Below are 15,051 nucleotides of genomic sequence, written 5' to 3'. Positions count from 1 at the left end.
TTTTTGAGAGAGATAGGGACCCTTTTACACCTGTATATACGAGCTACCATTACATCCCTCCGGAGTGCTACTGTGAACTACCCAGTCACCATGTCACCACACTCCGAATTATCTCGGATTTTTGGGCCAATCCCTCCGGGAGCACCCGCTCCGTCTCTGGGATTAATAGGGGTGTAAGCTGTGGCATCGTCAAGTGTGCAGGGTACCGTATAGCCACACAGCTCCCTCCCGGACTTCTCGCTTTCAGCACCGCAGCCGCTTCGTCCGTCTCCGGCCGTGCCCCTCGCGGGACAACGGAACCGCGGATTGGGACTCCGCACTCACTTCGCACTAGAAGGTGCATCGTCAGCCACACACACTCAAAGAGTCTCAACCCAAGATAAGAATTAAATTCCCTTACCTTGATCCGTGCACGAATTTTTCCGGGTCTGCAAGGGTTAACACCTGTGCCTGCCTAGCCCCTTGGCTTTCACAGAGTCCGTCCTTTATGTAACAATCTCGGTTTCCCATCGGCTGTCCTGAGAAGTCACCTCACCACCCAGACAGGACCGCTAAAATCACGGAGTGCACTTATTCCTGTCCAGTGCAGTGGGGACACCCAAGAAGCGATAAGAATCCCGACGAGCCCCCAAATTGTTGGAAATATCCTCAATAATTTTTGGTCAGGACGGTATCTCTGATAAAAGCAGTTTTTATTCGCGATTGCAATGGCGGGCGCTCTGATGCCAGAAGCGCACCTATAGACATGATGTTACATGTTTTTATACCTTTTTCCCATATGTTTTCCCCTCCCTCTCCCTTTTGGTTGGGTATTACAGGTTACAATTTTACCCGAGGTTTGCATTTGTTAATTACATTTCTGAAATTTGTTAGTTCACTTGGTATCTTGTCAGTCGCCATCTGCTGTTTCTGTCTCCAGATGTCTCGGTACTCTTATCGTATTGATATGTTGATTCCCTTCAAAGCTTCTTCCATTCTGTCCCAGACGCCTTTGTTAAACAAAGAGCCGGGGGGAGGTGAGGGTGCTGGTGATTCCAGTCCTTCCCGATATCTCTTCAGGCACATCCTTAGGTATTTCACCACTCGTATATTTTTACAGTGTGTGCAACAAAACACTTAAAACATACATGTTTGCTAGTTTATACAGGCATATTGTTAGTTCTATTTCAGACAGCTGGACAGACAGGAGCTGCAGTCTTTGTACCTAATAACTTCTACCTAATAACTACAAACTGCTTCACTTATATAATGAGACCTTGAAATAAAATATTCTTATCTTATTCTAAATGCAGAAACAACATTTGATTCCCTCACTCTGTATAAGAAAAGAAAAAAATGGGAGTGACTTACCCAAGCAAAATGAATAGCTGTCAGAGAGATAACCAAACAGTTGTGCTTATATAGTGAGCCAGTGATTTTTAATCTATTTCAATTTGTGGGGCCCAAAATTTCATCAGGAGAGGTGCATAGCAGATGTAAGTGGCTGTAGTAAGTCTGCTTCTGTGATTTTCTGCTGTCCCCTTTGAATTTTTGATTTTCCTAAAAATTTGCCACACACATCAAAATGACCATTTAAAAGATCACTCCTAGTCCAAGGTATCTTGCTTGTGGTTTATGTATATAAGCATACGTGTGGCGTATGTGTATATGTGTAAGCATGGTAAACATGAATGCCTTGGGGTGCTGAGCACCCGACAGGTACAGGTAACTATGATAGGGTTGTGTCCTTCATGAAAATTAGGCCACATAAGCAGACATTGCAGAGTCATGACCACCTCTAAGACTGAGGATGGAAAGCAGATGTTGCTAATCACTTTGCTCCACATGCCAAAGACATTGCATGTGTTGTAGTTCCTTAAGCATTTGAATGTATACCAATGGAGGGATGTGGCATTTGTGTTGTAAAATCTTTCTGTTGAGAGATCAAACCACTCTCTGCTGAAGAGTTACTGAAATGCATAACTGAGACATTTGGATTGGACTCTGTGTTTTCAGGAGTGTACTCATCAATTTTTACACTGAGTGGGCTGCTATAGCAAAAAAATGATCCCTTGAGACTTGTCTGGTGGTCTTCCCCATGTCTTCAGTCAATAACATAGGTCTTTCCTTCTGTAGAAGTATGGCAGTGGCTTTGTTTTGAAAACTCCTCTTTTATTGAAAAATGGGAATGCATGTACAGAATTGCATCACAGAATTGCATGGGTTAGAAGGGGCCTCAAGAGGTCATTGAATCCCCCCCCCCCAAAGCAGGTCCCCTGCAGCAGGTTGCACAGGTAGGCATCCAGATGGGTCTTAAGTATCCTCAGAGAAGGAGCCCCCCCCTTCCCCCCCCCACCTCTCTAGGCAATTCAGTGCTCTGTTTCTCTGACAGTGTTTGTATGGAACTCTTTTTGTTCCAGTTTCTGCCTGATGCCCCTTGTTGTTTTGTTACAATGAGATGCAATGATGCTTGCTGAGAACACAGAGCAGGGCAAAAAAAAAAAAAAAAAAGAAAAGAAAAGAAAGAAAAAGAAAAAGAAAACAAAAAATCTTATTTAGGTGTAAGGCATTGTATTACATCCAGAATGGCATTCTTTCCCCTAGCATGACTCCAACCACCTCAGGGCTCAGACCTGCCTCATTTTCTGCCCCACTCTACATGACATGTTAGCTATTCCATTCCCCTTCGAGTGCCCACATATCCTTTTACTGTAGCAGAAAACTTATTCCTAAGGAAGCCCTTAACACGCTGATGCTAAATAGCAGCAATACAACCCCTCCTCACCCCCAGCAAATTGGTGCCGCCTGCCTCCTAGCCTTAAATGAGTTAGTGATGGTGAAATAAACTTGGTAGAAAAATAACTTTTCCTCTTTCAGTTTTTCTGTACACCTTCTGTTGATCCTCATCCCTTTGCGGTCAGGTCTAATTCTAATGTTTAAATCAGCATGGTGCTCAGTGGTGTTACTCCTTAATCTTAGCACAACCAGGCCTCTAGGCTTCATCAGAATTGTATTTGATAGTCACCTGGTGGTGTTATCATGATTTGTTTTTCTTTCTGGTTTCCTTGCTTGATTTTTCAGCATCAGTGTATCCTGGCTGAGTTTCAAGACAGGCAGCTGAGTTTCAAGCAGATTGAATCTCTTGAAAAAAAACAACAACAAAAAAACAAACACAAAAAACCAACTTTTTTTTTGGTCTGTGGACAGGTATACATGTATGCAGATTTCAGCTGTTGACCTTGATCTGCTAACAGTAGCAGACCTGAGCAGCTTTGTGAGCTCACAGTATCACCGTTCACAAAATCACAGAATGCCCCTGGTTGGAAGGGACCTCAAGGATCATGAGGCTCCAACCCCCCTGCCTGGCAGGGCCACCAGACTTCCACATTTACTAGATCAGGTTGCCCAGGGCCCCATCCAACCTGGCCTTGAACACCTCCAGGGACGGGGCATCCACCACCTCCCTGGGCAGCCTGTTCCAGGACCTCACCACTCTCCTAGTAAATAACTTCCCCCTAACATCCAACCTAAATCTTCCCTCTTTCAACTTAAAACCATTTCCCCTTGTCCTGCTCAGCCCTGAGTCTTCTTGAAAGTGACCCAGTCTCAGTTCATCCCTTCCATTTGTGTTTCTCCTACTGGTATTTACTTACACTAGTGTTATGAGGCTTCATCTGATGCTACTAGCTCTTTCCCCCAAATTTTTCTCTTCTTAGTTTCAGTCTGTTGACACAACAATCCCTTGCGTCAACTTAATTCTTGGTTCCAGCAAGGGGTCGTAAATGAAGCAGCAATCATTTAACTTATCACCGGCATGCAGCCTTCTTTGGAATTAAAGTCAGACTTGTGTAAAGGACTCTAGTTAGAAACTATGCAGTTTACTGTATTTAAAGGACTTTTGGTTGTTGTGGGGGTTTTATGATTTTCTTTCATGCTCACTTCCTCTGTCCCTGAACTCTGAGCAAACTTTCTGCCCCTATGTGTAGATTAATAATTCGGGTTTTGATTTACCCTTCCAAAAAGACATTGCTGGTCAAACATTTCAGTGTGAAATCAGGTTTTGGCACATATGACGCCAGCAGTCTAGAGAGGAAAACTAAGAACATTACAGCCTACATTTCAAAGGAATTATTTTGATGGGGAATATGTTGTCAGACCACTGTGATCATACACTCCACTGAAGACTGTAATCCTTGCTTACCTTAACTTCTCTAGTTTTCAGCAAGTGCCAATCAGGGAATTGTTTTTAGATGCAGTTATTTCCTGCAGCAACTCTGCTGGGAAGGAACTTGTTCATCTGTGTAGGAATGGTTATAAACTGAAAAGAACTTCTGGACCATTTCATTAAGTGGTTGCTATCTGGAGAACACATGTAAGTACAAGGCTTGTTATAGGAGCTTATGTCATACCTTCACATGAAAATTCATGCTTTTTGTGTCCATAAGAAAAACATTTGGCTTTGTGGTTTAGGTGCAGATCCATACAAAATGATTGTTGGTGTGATCTAGCAGAGTGTAATTTTGATTCCTGACACAGCAGTTCTTTGATGTGCTCACAATACCAGTAATTAGGCATGGAATTTCTCTCCACTGAATTATGAATGGAAAGAAATATACCTTCTAAGTCCTAAATCACTGGGAGGGCCATTTTTAAAAGAGACAACGTATGCTTTCCAAGTTTCAGATTAGCAAAGCAACGAGTGAATCATACCTCTTCTGACATAATGGATTCAATTTTGATCAATGAGACAAGCATTGCCCTATGGAAAGGAAGATCTCATGATCATTGTTTATGTGTGAAAGAAGGAAACTGGCTTTAGATTATTCTTCTGTAGGAGATGAGCACAGGCCAGTCCAGATTGATCCAATTAAAAAAGGACAAAAACCAAAATGCAAACCTGTCAAGGAGCTCTGTTTGTTTGTTTGTAAAGCTGCCTGAGAGAAAGTTTTAATCCTATATGTGATGCAGACAGATGTTCCTGAGGGATGAGTATGGTACTGTCAAGATTGCTGGGTGGAAGACACGCCAGCACTGTGCACATCCAGCTCCTCCCCATTGGGAAGAGCCAAAGCACAAGACAATAATTTAAAGAACATGCCTATCATTTCAATACATATCAGTGTACCTGCTTCATTGTCTTTTACTGAACTCGGGTCTTAATTTTTCTGGGATTTGCTGTCTGGCAGCAAAAGGTGGAACATCAAAAGATCAATAATGCTTAAGCATGTATGTTGCTCTATTAATAAGATGGTTTTATTGTTTTTTTTCACCTGCAAATAATAATGTATTTTATAGGTAAATTAATTTTGTTGTAATTTAGGATCAGTGTTGGTAGAATCTGTGTTGTTTTTTCATAGCACATTGGATCAATAATAGAAGAGAAGCAGAGCTCTCAAGCAGTACCAGAACAGCAGTATCAGCAAAGGGCCATTTGATCTTCAGTCTGCTTGGGCAGTTTCTCTCAAGTAGTGGCAAATACTACAGCCAGCACACAGGGATCATGGTATCACACTTGATTCCAGACTCCAACATGTATGTTTTCTTGACCACAGGCACAAAAAATCAAGCATTTGTTTGGTTTTATGGGCAAAAAGTGGAAGTAGTTTGACTTGTGTCAGATCTCAAAGGGATTTCCCTCAAGTCATGATGATGATATAACTTCAGAGATCAGCCATGGAGGTGCAGTGCTCGGAGTTGGCTGAGTCAACATGCAAAGATTTTGGCTATAGTAAAATGGAGTTTCTCTAGACATTGCTGCAGGGAGAGACTGTTCAATTTTTCTGTCTCATTTTCAGCATTTCAAAAGTGCAGTCAACTTTGTAGGAGACAGAACGTCTTGACAGTCTGCTTGTTTGCCATTCAGCAGACTTACATCCCCAGATCCTTCTGTTTTCTGGCCTCAGTTGCCTCAAGGAAGGTTGCAAAAATGTACTCCCTTGGTGTTGCTGGGAAACTCACTTTCACAAATCTGAGAACAAATTACTCTTTTAAAATGCATAGCAGCAAGAATTGGTGAGAAGTGTTTTTATTTACTAGCACACTTGGCCCACAGAATAGGCCTCCAGCTCCTTGCTGTCAGATTTTCAGCCTCTTATTACCTTTTTGTTTTACTGACACATGCTGCATTGGCATGGCGATTTAGTAAGAAGCCTGGTCTTACTAATGTAATTAAGATTGATCTTGAAAGCTTCTCTTGGGTTGATCCACTCAGGGGGAGGTGTGGAGCAATGCTTAATTTCTTGATTCTGATAAGACCCGAAGTTAATACTGGCTTGCTATGTCTTGCTGGTAGTTCTGTGATGTTTCAGCTGCTGTTAGGCACTGCTCAAGGACAAGCTTTAAAGAAGAGACGTTGGAGACAGATGAGTATTCAGGTTCTGCAAAGGGGGTATTTTTTCTTCTGGCTTTGGCAGCTAGTTGTGCTGAAATACCAAATGGTGTGTCTGAGTGCACAAACATGACATGTGGAAATCAAACCACATAGCCTGTAAGGGTATAGAGCAGGTTATGTTTTATTAGCAACGCACATATGCCCTGGTGCAAGGGTGATAGCTCCATCTAACTTGCACACCGTTAGGAGAAAGCTATAGATATAGGCTGAACTAATATATAATCAATAGTTTGAAGGAATTCAGATATATATTCATTACATTCCTGAGACTCTATGAGCATGCGGTCCCTCCCCACTTGTGCTAGCAAAGTGAGTCGTGGGGGTAGTGGTGGGATAAAGGCTCATTGTCTTCTTCACTGTAAACTTTCAACACGGCAGGAAGGTACCCCCAAACCAGTTCCAGCTTGCCCTGTGGACATCTAATCACCTCACTGTCCTCAGGCTGTTTTTGCACCTAGAGCTGTTTTTCACACCCTCCTCTTTATGGCCTTCATCCCCCTTGTTATTCCAGACCCAGTGTCTGCAATCCCCATTCTTCCAAGAACTTCTACATAAACTATCTTTTCACCACTCCTGTCCCAGTTTCTGTGAAGTCATTGTCTCTGTTTTACTGTGGGGCCCTTCTCTCATCCTTCAAGTAGACCTTGGCATGATGATCAGAGTATCAGATCCTTGGAATTACTACAAAAAATCCTGTCTTCTTGTCACTGAAGAGTGCACACTTCTTTCCCTTGCAAAATGATGATTATGTCTTCATAGTGCATCTTCCCCTGCCCCCATTGCAGGCTGAAGCCTGTGTGACTTGATGAATATTGTGAGTGGAGGCACATGAATCGAGCGTGTAAGCATGTAATTATCCATACAATTAGCCAATCGATTTTTTTTTAGCTTTGCTTACAAATATGGGAGCACTGTCTAGTTGAGCAACTTATCTGAAGCCAGATTCTTACTTAACATACAAAACGTACCGAAGTAAACACTGTTAAAAAGATTGATCTAGTTGTGATGCCCACCTCTTTGCTTTTTGGTGTGTGATTTGCTAACCTGAACATTTTCACCTAAGTCATATTAAGTGAAAATACCAAGCTAATACCAACATATACACACCAACAAATACCAGCATATCATGATTTCCACACTACCTCTGTCCTTTATACTGCTGCCCATGTAGTATGCTTCCTTGATGTAGAATTGGCACTTCCTATAGAAACTGTTTAGAGGTTGCAGTTAACCCATGTGCTGGTTTTGGTCTGAATGAAGCTGTACTTTGTTCTTGCTATAAGACTGGTGCTACAATATTTTTAAAGCTGCTCCATTCCCCATTAAATACTATTTCCTAGTGCAGCGTTGAAGGAAAGCCTCATGAAGTAGTGGGGGTTGCTGGCAGTTGCCATTGGATACAACTTCTGGAAAGCAAAAATTGTCTTTAAAATTGTTTGTATTGGTGCACTTGAGGTTCTTCTGCACTTGGTCTTTTCTGTGTTGGAAAGCTGCCATTCTGTGGAGAATGAAGGATTTGGCATTTTTGACCTTGCAACTCTTGTCTGTTGCAGTGAATAAAACCCCAAATGCTTCATGCTTGATGTCTGCAGGCACTTGTCCTTGTAGTTTGTCCTGTTACATGTAATTAAATGCTAAATTTGGTTGCTTTGAGTTGGCTTTAAAAGAAGCATATGGAAAGGCAGTTTCAATTACAGTTACAAGGCTTCTGAATTGTGGCCGTAGTTGTGTATGCATGAATCAAAACCTTATCCAGTTTGTCCAACATAGTTTGCTTTTACTCAGTTCAGTTTGACCTCGTTCCCAGTGGTAGCTCTGGGATCTGACTCAGGTTGACAGACTCAGCAAGTGAGCTGTCACAGTTTGAACGAAAAGAAATCCACCTGCGTCCGTGACAGGGGCCGTGGGCCCCACAGGGGCCCTAGGCCGAAAGGGGAAAAAAAGTTAATTAGGAAAAGAAAACAGCGGCAACGATCTAAGGAGGCACACTTATTTACTAAATACTATATCGAAATACAGGATAACACAATATAATACAATATAATTGAAAATTGAGCTAACGAATCAAGCAAAATAGGAGAGAGAATGAGTCCCGTAACCGAGAGGCCTACTGTGAATCTAGGCGAAATGGTGAAGGCTCCCACACACTCCCCTGAACGCAAGAACTCGAAAGACGTCAGTCTAGTCTGCGACAGATTTAATATAGAGTCCAGGTCCCGTGACCTATCGTGTTGTTTTCTGGGAGATGTAGTCTTCTTCTGTAAGTTGCAGATTCAGTAAAATTATTCATGCTTTATATGATGTTATGATGTGGAATACTGATAGCAAAATTACAAAATTATTAAACCATGAGCGTATGAAAATTGAGATGAGCGTATGAAATTGAGACCATAGTACAGGTTTAAGTGCAAAGTGATAGCTGAATCTGATTCTTTCTTGTTCCTCTAACTTCTTAGACCAAGAGCAGTTCAGACATTAGCAGGGTGCAGTTTGTGTGCATCAGAGTAGATCAGGCTGGGGTTAGATGTTGGCTCCTTCACAGCTCTAAATAAGCAGTGGTGCCTGTCCTTAGGAAGAGCACAGTTGTGCTCTGTGTCAGCAGACAGAAGCTGCAGATTTTGCCTCCGGGCTTGGGGCAGGGTTGTAAATAAATCCCCTGGGGCTGGGCTGACAGCATTCATGTCATAGACTCCTGTGTGTGTTTAGACTCTGTAGTGTCAATTTAAAACAACTGAATTTGCTGGACATGTTATTTGAATTTATATTCCCTTCCCTACTCTGATGCTGTTTATTCTACTGTTAACAACAACCACCTTCTCTCTCTGTTCCTGTGCAGATGTCGCTCCTATGAGGACTGCTGTGGTTCAAGATGCTGTGTAAGAGCCCTCTCTATCCAGCGACTATGGTATTTTTGGTAGGCTGCAACTAAATTCCAGATTTTAATGTTTCCAGTGTCCTGTTCTTGTCTTGCTTGTAGGTTTAGAACCAGGGTATCATCAGCCCTAGTGATTTAAAGTAAAACAGATACAAGTATGTGGTAAAGTGTATGCACAAATGAAAGGACTCCTTTTTCAGTTATGAAATCCTAATGATTTTATAATACCTTAAGTAGTGAGAAAACACAGGAAAAGGAGGATACTTGTTTCAGGTTGGCTGTTCCCATCCTTATACCCATCGCAGCTACTACCAGATGGCAGCTTTTCTCCATTTTTATTGGGCATTTAAATTTTTTTAAAGAAGACTTCATAAGGAGAGTTGTACTTTCATTTATGCTTTGAGACATTCTCCATGCTTCATGTCTTGAACATGTCATGACAGATCTCTGCTTCGTGAATTGAGGCTTCAGTTAAAATGAGGGTGTCACTGGAGATGACATTGGAGCAGAAGGCAGAAAAGTTTGAGTTTGTGAAACTAGAAGCTCAGTAATCCTTATAAGCCTTAAACTAATCACTTTAATATGCATAATGAAAAAATAAGGTAAATTCTTATAGAGAGGAATTTTTTAAAGCACTTGAATAAAACCTCATTACAGTAGAGAGAAAGCAAATGCTCTTCTAGAAAATCTGTTTCTAGTCTTTTTTTTTTTTTAATGTAGAATTTGAAGACTGCTTTAAAAAAAGCCTTAAAAACTGAAATGAGTAGCCACTTAAAAACAGAAGTCTGATATAATATAGAGATCTACCAAAGCTGACTGTAGGATTTCAGTGTACAATCCTTATGGATATAACTGAGAAGTTCTGCATCTGTATCCATAGAGTAAAACTGTAAATCTGCTTTCCTATTCAGAGCAAATACTGTGCAGGAATACTGCCAAAAAGAAATGTATTAATTTTGGCTCAGGGACCTCATTCTGCTCTTGTGACCACTGTACAAAGAAGAACAAAATTTGATCCTGTGCATAAAATGTGTCTTAGTGTTGTTCTGTGCCATGGTTCCTCTCAGGCAATTGGGACTGCTCTGGAGGAGATAAGCATGGTGTGTAGGCTTGCCTCTAGCCATCTTAAGCAGAAAAAAAGAATAATAAAATCCTCTTCTTGCCTCTAACCCTTCCAAAAGTGCACAGTGATCATAATTTCCCTAGCTTCAAGTCCATATTCTATGGCCTTGAAAAAAAAAAAAAAAAGGAAATGATGTGTCAATTAAAGTCAGAAAAATCATTTAGGTTTACTGGAGCTTGCGTCAGTCACTACCATGTCTGATATGCCAGGGCATCTGAGCAGGACAATCATGAGGAGTAAGGCTGGAAAAGAAGATGACAAAAATTGAAGCAAAATGATGGCCTTTTTCCTTAAAAATATATATCTTGGTTAGGAAATGCAAAGCAAAATGTGACAATTCTGTGATTCTGTCATTTTCTGTGATTCTGCAGAATGCTTCTGCTTGAGTTTAAATGTCAGCTACCGTATTTCCCATGGGAGTCAAAATTATAGTTTTACTCATTTAAAAGCATAGAATCACAGAATCCTTAGAGTTGGAAGGGACTCTTAAAGGTCATCTAATCCAGCTCCCCTGCAGTGAACAGGGACATCTACAGCAAGATCAGGCTACACAGAGACTTGTCCAGCCTAGCCTTGAATGTCTGCAGGGACAGGGCTTTCACCACATCTCTGGTCAGTTTGTTCCAGTGCCTCACTTACATCTAAGATTCTTCTTTTATTAGCAGAATTACCATACCTCTTTGTTCAACCAGTGCCCCTAAAATCTACTGACTAACCAAGGTACTCTTAAGTGCTAGACTTGGGTCTAGGGTATGCAGCTTGAAACTGGCATTTCAGTTTTACATTCCAGTGGCATAAGTCAGATAAGAATCTGAACTTTCCAAAAGTTCAAGGGTGCTTCAGTTTCAGATTTGTGTTCTATATGCCAAAAAATATTGAAAAGAAATACAGATCACAAGAAATGTCCACAGTATGTCCATAAGTACCTCAAGATATAGCCATCTCAAATGACATAGACAACCCATCCAACCTAAATGATTCCGTGATTCTGTAATTTAAGAAACCCTGATAAAAGTCATAGGTTGTTGGCTGATAGATGGTACTCTGTTGTTGAACAGTCAGTTTGAGAGCTCCCTGAACGCAGGCGGGTTTTGACCTCCTTATTCTCTTTGCTTAGGTTCCTCTTGATGATGGGAGTTTTGTTCTGTTGTGGAGCTGGTTTCTTTATCCGAAGACGGATGTACCCTCCTCCACTTGTAGAAGAACCTACTTTTAATGTGTCTTATACCAGACAACCAGTCAACACTGCATCAGGTCAGAAAACATTCATTCACAAATTTCACAAATTTCATACATTTGCCAAGGTATTGAAAAAAACATGTTTTTTTGGGGGGGAGGAGGGTGTTTGTATTTTGAGAACTGGGATTTTGAATAGGAATTGCCATGCACTGAACCACTCAGTCACCTCCTGTGATGAATGAAGTTCTGCCTTCCAAATGATACCACTCAGCAGCAGTGCATAACAGTATATATGAAACCCAGAATAGCAGGATTTCTTTTAGAATAGAAGTTCTCTTCTGTTGTGGTTCCTAGTATCTTTAGAGCAGTGTCCCCATGAATGGAACAAGGATAGTGAATGCTCACTTTGCAGTATAGATGAAATGGTAGATACCCAAAATCAACAGTGATATCTCTTGATTGCGATGAATTTGGGGAAAAAAAAAAAAAAAAAAAAGTGCTTTAAATATCATTAAATATAGTTGGTGAAATTTGACAGAGGTGAAGGAAAGCCAAACATTGTTCTTCTGCTTGTGTTCCATGTTCTGTGCTGTTTTTCTCTGTGGTAAAGTTGCCCTTCATCCTTTGTTAGTCTGATTGCTGGTCTATCAATGGCTGTGAGCATCAGGAGGATCCACATAGTGATGGCTCCCCAAGCAATACTGTTTCTAAGTTACTTATTTCTTAGACTTAGGCTGTTAGAGAGCCGCAGTTGGGAGAATTCTGCAAAATAAGACACCTGTAAGGAGAAGTTGGCACTCTGGGGGAGCATTTTCAATCCATCTGTCTCTAGCTGAAATACAAATGAAATGTTTTTAACCACGCTCCTGATGGCACAAGCCTCTGCTAGCACTCGTCTGTGAAAAAACACATAGGCAGACAAACATGGTATACTGACATTTCTCCTCCTGGGCTGTCATTTTGTCACAAGACAGGTTAAAGAGAGCTGAAGCCAGAGGGTAACTGCCTTTTCTGACAGGTTTTTTAGGAACTGGTTATTTGTTTCAGTTTTACACTGCCTTGGAAGTGTAAATACAAGGCAATATTTTTCTTTGAAGAGGAGCAGCTCTGAGTGCAGAAATACAATAGAAATGCTGCTTAATGAAAATGCCAAATTTTCTACACAACAGAGGGCAGTGAGCTACCTTACCTCTTCCATTTCTCCCTGTTCTCCTGCAGCTGTGTGCTAGTGCAAGTGGAAGTGAGACAAAAGATTTTCACTTTCATGGCAAAGGAAGAAAGGCCATGGAGCAGCCCACTGTGCTCACACAGACAAAAGGAAAAACTGCTGTTGTTACGAAGGAAGTAGCCATGTTGCTGATCTTTTTTCCTTCCTTTTTGCTCCTGTGTGTCCAAACAAAACTACTGAGCTATGCCTCTAGCTCTGTGACAGTTTTCATCCAGGTGCATTATGTTACTGCTTAGTCTATCTGATCTTAATTTTGTAAGGGTGTGTTTTTGGGTGCAGTGTGTAGGTCCTTCCTGAATGCTTGAAGTATTGGAGGATGCCTACGGCTCTGAGATGCCTAACTTCCTTCTGTGGTAGTACTGAATCCTAGAGTCAGTGATGGAAATGAATGACCGACTTGAAAATCCCTTAGAGGCTGTTTAATTATACGAAAAATTTTGTCACAAACAGAAGAAAATCTGTTGCTCAGTCATAATTTTTTTTCCTCAGTCCTGTCTTATTTAAAGATACAAGGAGAAAGTAAAGGAAAATAATAAACGTACTGAGATACAGACACTCTGTGACTTTAATTGCTTAATTTGTGTTTAGTGGCCTTCTACCACCCGTTGTGGCATCTGTTTTGTTCCTTCTCATGGCAGCACTTTCTGTTACTCCTCACATGCCACAATTAAGGAAATCTTTGTCTGATTTTATGTTTCCATTCCTTGTCACTGCAGGCTCCAGTATCATCTAGTCTGCTGAAAAATCTTGTCCCACTTTGTTAGCCAGTAATAATTGGTTTAAACTTAGATTTTTGCTTTGTACATGTTTACTCTGTAGCCATATTCTTCCTTAAAGGGAAATGTTCTGGAAAATACAGTATGTTACAGAACACTCTGTGATGTTCTCTTTGTCTGAGAAGACTTTCCACCTGAGTTGGGAGCTGCAGTCCATCTGGGATCTCAAGCTTCTCCTTTCTGTATTGCAACAGGTCTTCTGTCTGGAGAACAGAGCAGGGCTCCCTTTTAGCTGGTATTTGGTTGGGACAGTAGTGCCCTTTGTTTCAATAAGTTATTTCCACAGCATGCAAAACTGAAATGTTTTGGTGAAAGTCCTGTGGTGGGATGGGAGGAATGAAGCTCCCTGTCCTTACTCCTATGAATATTTGGAGAAGTCTTCTCTGAGTGTGCAGAGCACAGACTCCAGCCCTGGAAGAATGTGACTTCTACCTGCTGCTGCTGTTGTTGATACCTTTTCTCTCCTGTTATTTCAGGATCACAACAATCTGGAGTGCCATACTACACAGACCCAGGCGGACCTGTGATGAATCCCATGGCAATGGCTTTCCATGTCCAGCCGAATTCCCCACAAGGGAACCCAGTTTACCCTCCTCCACCTTCCTACTGCAACACACCTCCTCCTCCGTATGAGCAGGTGGTGAAATCCTCCACGTGAGGACTCTGTGTCTCTCTGACCTGACTCTGGGAGAGGAAGGTGCCATTGCAAAACAATCAGGATGGTGGGCATCTGCCCCTTTGAATACTTGCTAGTTTTCTATGTCCTCCCTCTCACCCTACCCTGCACCTTTCCTCATTAAATTTAATTGCAAAGGGGTGATTTTTTTTCCTTTTTTTTTTTTTTTTTTTTTTTTTAAAGTAGAAGTGGGTTTTGTTGCATACAGATGATAAAGAGGGGGGAGATGTTGCATATTGGGTAGGTGGTGCCTGCGTGCACCTGGGGTGGAGTCAGGGAAGTCACGAGGGTATGCCAGGGGCGGTCACCTGTACCACTATATAGGGTTTGTTGCGAGGCATTAAACTTGTACTTTCGGCATTACGCACTGTGTGTGAGTCCCGTCTGTTCCCCGTGCGTGGAGGCACGGTGCAGTCACTAGGCAGCCTTGATTTGTCGCCGGATCGGGAGGCAACAGGTTTTTTCTCTGTCTTTAAAATGAAAGAAGTTGTCTTTGTAATGCTTTTTATGGAAATATGTATTTAAAACCTGTAAGTCTTTCTCTTAATTTACTGTTTGTTTGACCCATAGTTATAATTACATTGTGGCAGCAGTAGCGGTAGCAGTTCCTTTTGTAATCCCAGAATGATGTGCATTTTCCTAAAATGGAGGAAATATCTTCATAGTTTCATAGTTTCGTGCAGGTTGGAAGGGACCTTAGAGATCATCGAGTCCAGTCCCCGGGATTCGAGCCTCTGTGTAGCAGAGCGGCACTTCTACCACTTGCGCCACAGGGGGGATTCGAACTCCGGGCCCCAGTGTTGCAAGGCGGCGTCTTTAACCAC

At 41.7% G+C, this 15,051-nt stretch overlaps 1 protein-coding gene across 7 annotated transcripts in view; it reads left to right on the top strand.

Moving 5' to 3' along the window:
* Positions 1–14,590, top strand: part of VOPP1 (VOPP1 WW domain binding protein) — a 56,080-nt gene extending 41,490 nt beyond the window's left edge. For 4 of the 7 annotated variants that reach the window (XM_032443019.1, XM_032443020.1, XM_032443017.1 and 1 more), the window contains 3 exons: positions 9,207–9,284; positions 11,486–11,622; positions 14,028–14,590. In XM_032443019.1, the coding sequence (XP_032298910.1) occupies positions 9,207–9,284; positions 11,486–11,622; positions 14,028–14,209 (397 nt within the window). In that variant the 3' untranslated portion in view covers positions 14,210–14,590. The remainder of the gene's footprint in view (positions 1–9,206; positions 9,285–11,485; positions 11,623–14,027) is intronic. The other 3 variants (XM_015854898.2, XM_032443021.1, XM_032443022.1) reach the window with 1 other exon arrangement.
* The last annotated feature ends 461 nt before the right edge of the window (positions 14,591–15,051 follow it).

This window comes from Coturnix japonica, chromosome 2 (assembly GCF_001577835.2).
Source record: "Coturnix japonica isolate 7356 chromosome 2, Coturnix japonica 2.1, whole genome shotgun sequence".
In the NCBI taxonomy this organism is placed as follows: Eukaryota; Metazoa; Chordata; class Aves; order Galliformes; family Phasianidae; genus Coturnix; species Coturnix japonica.
Note: the sequence above shows the minus strand (reverse complement) of the source record. Positions and strands in the feature narration are given on the sequence as shown.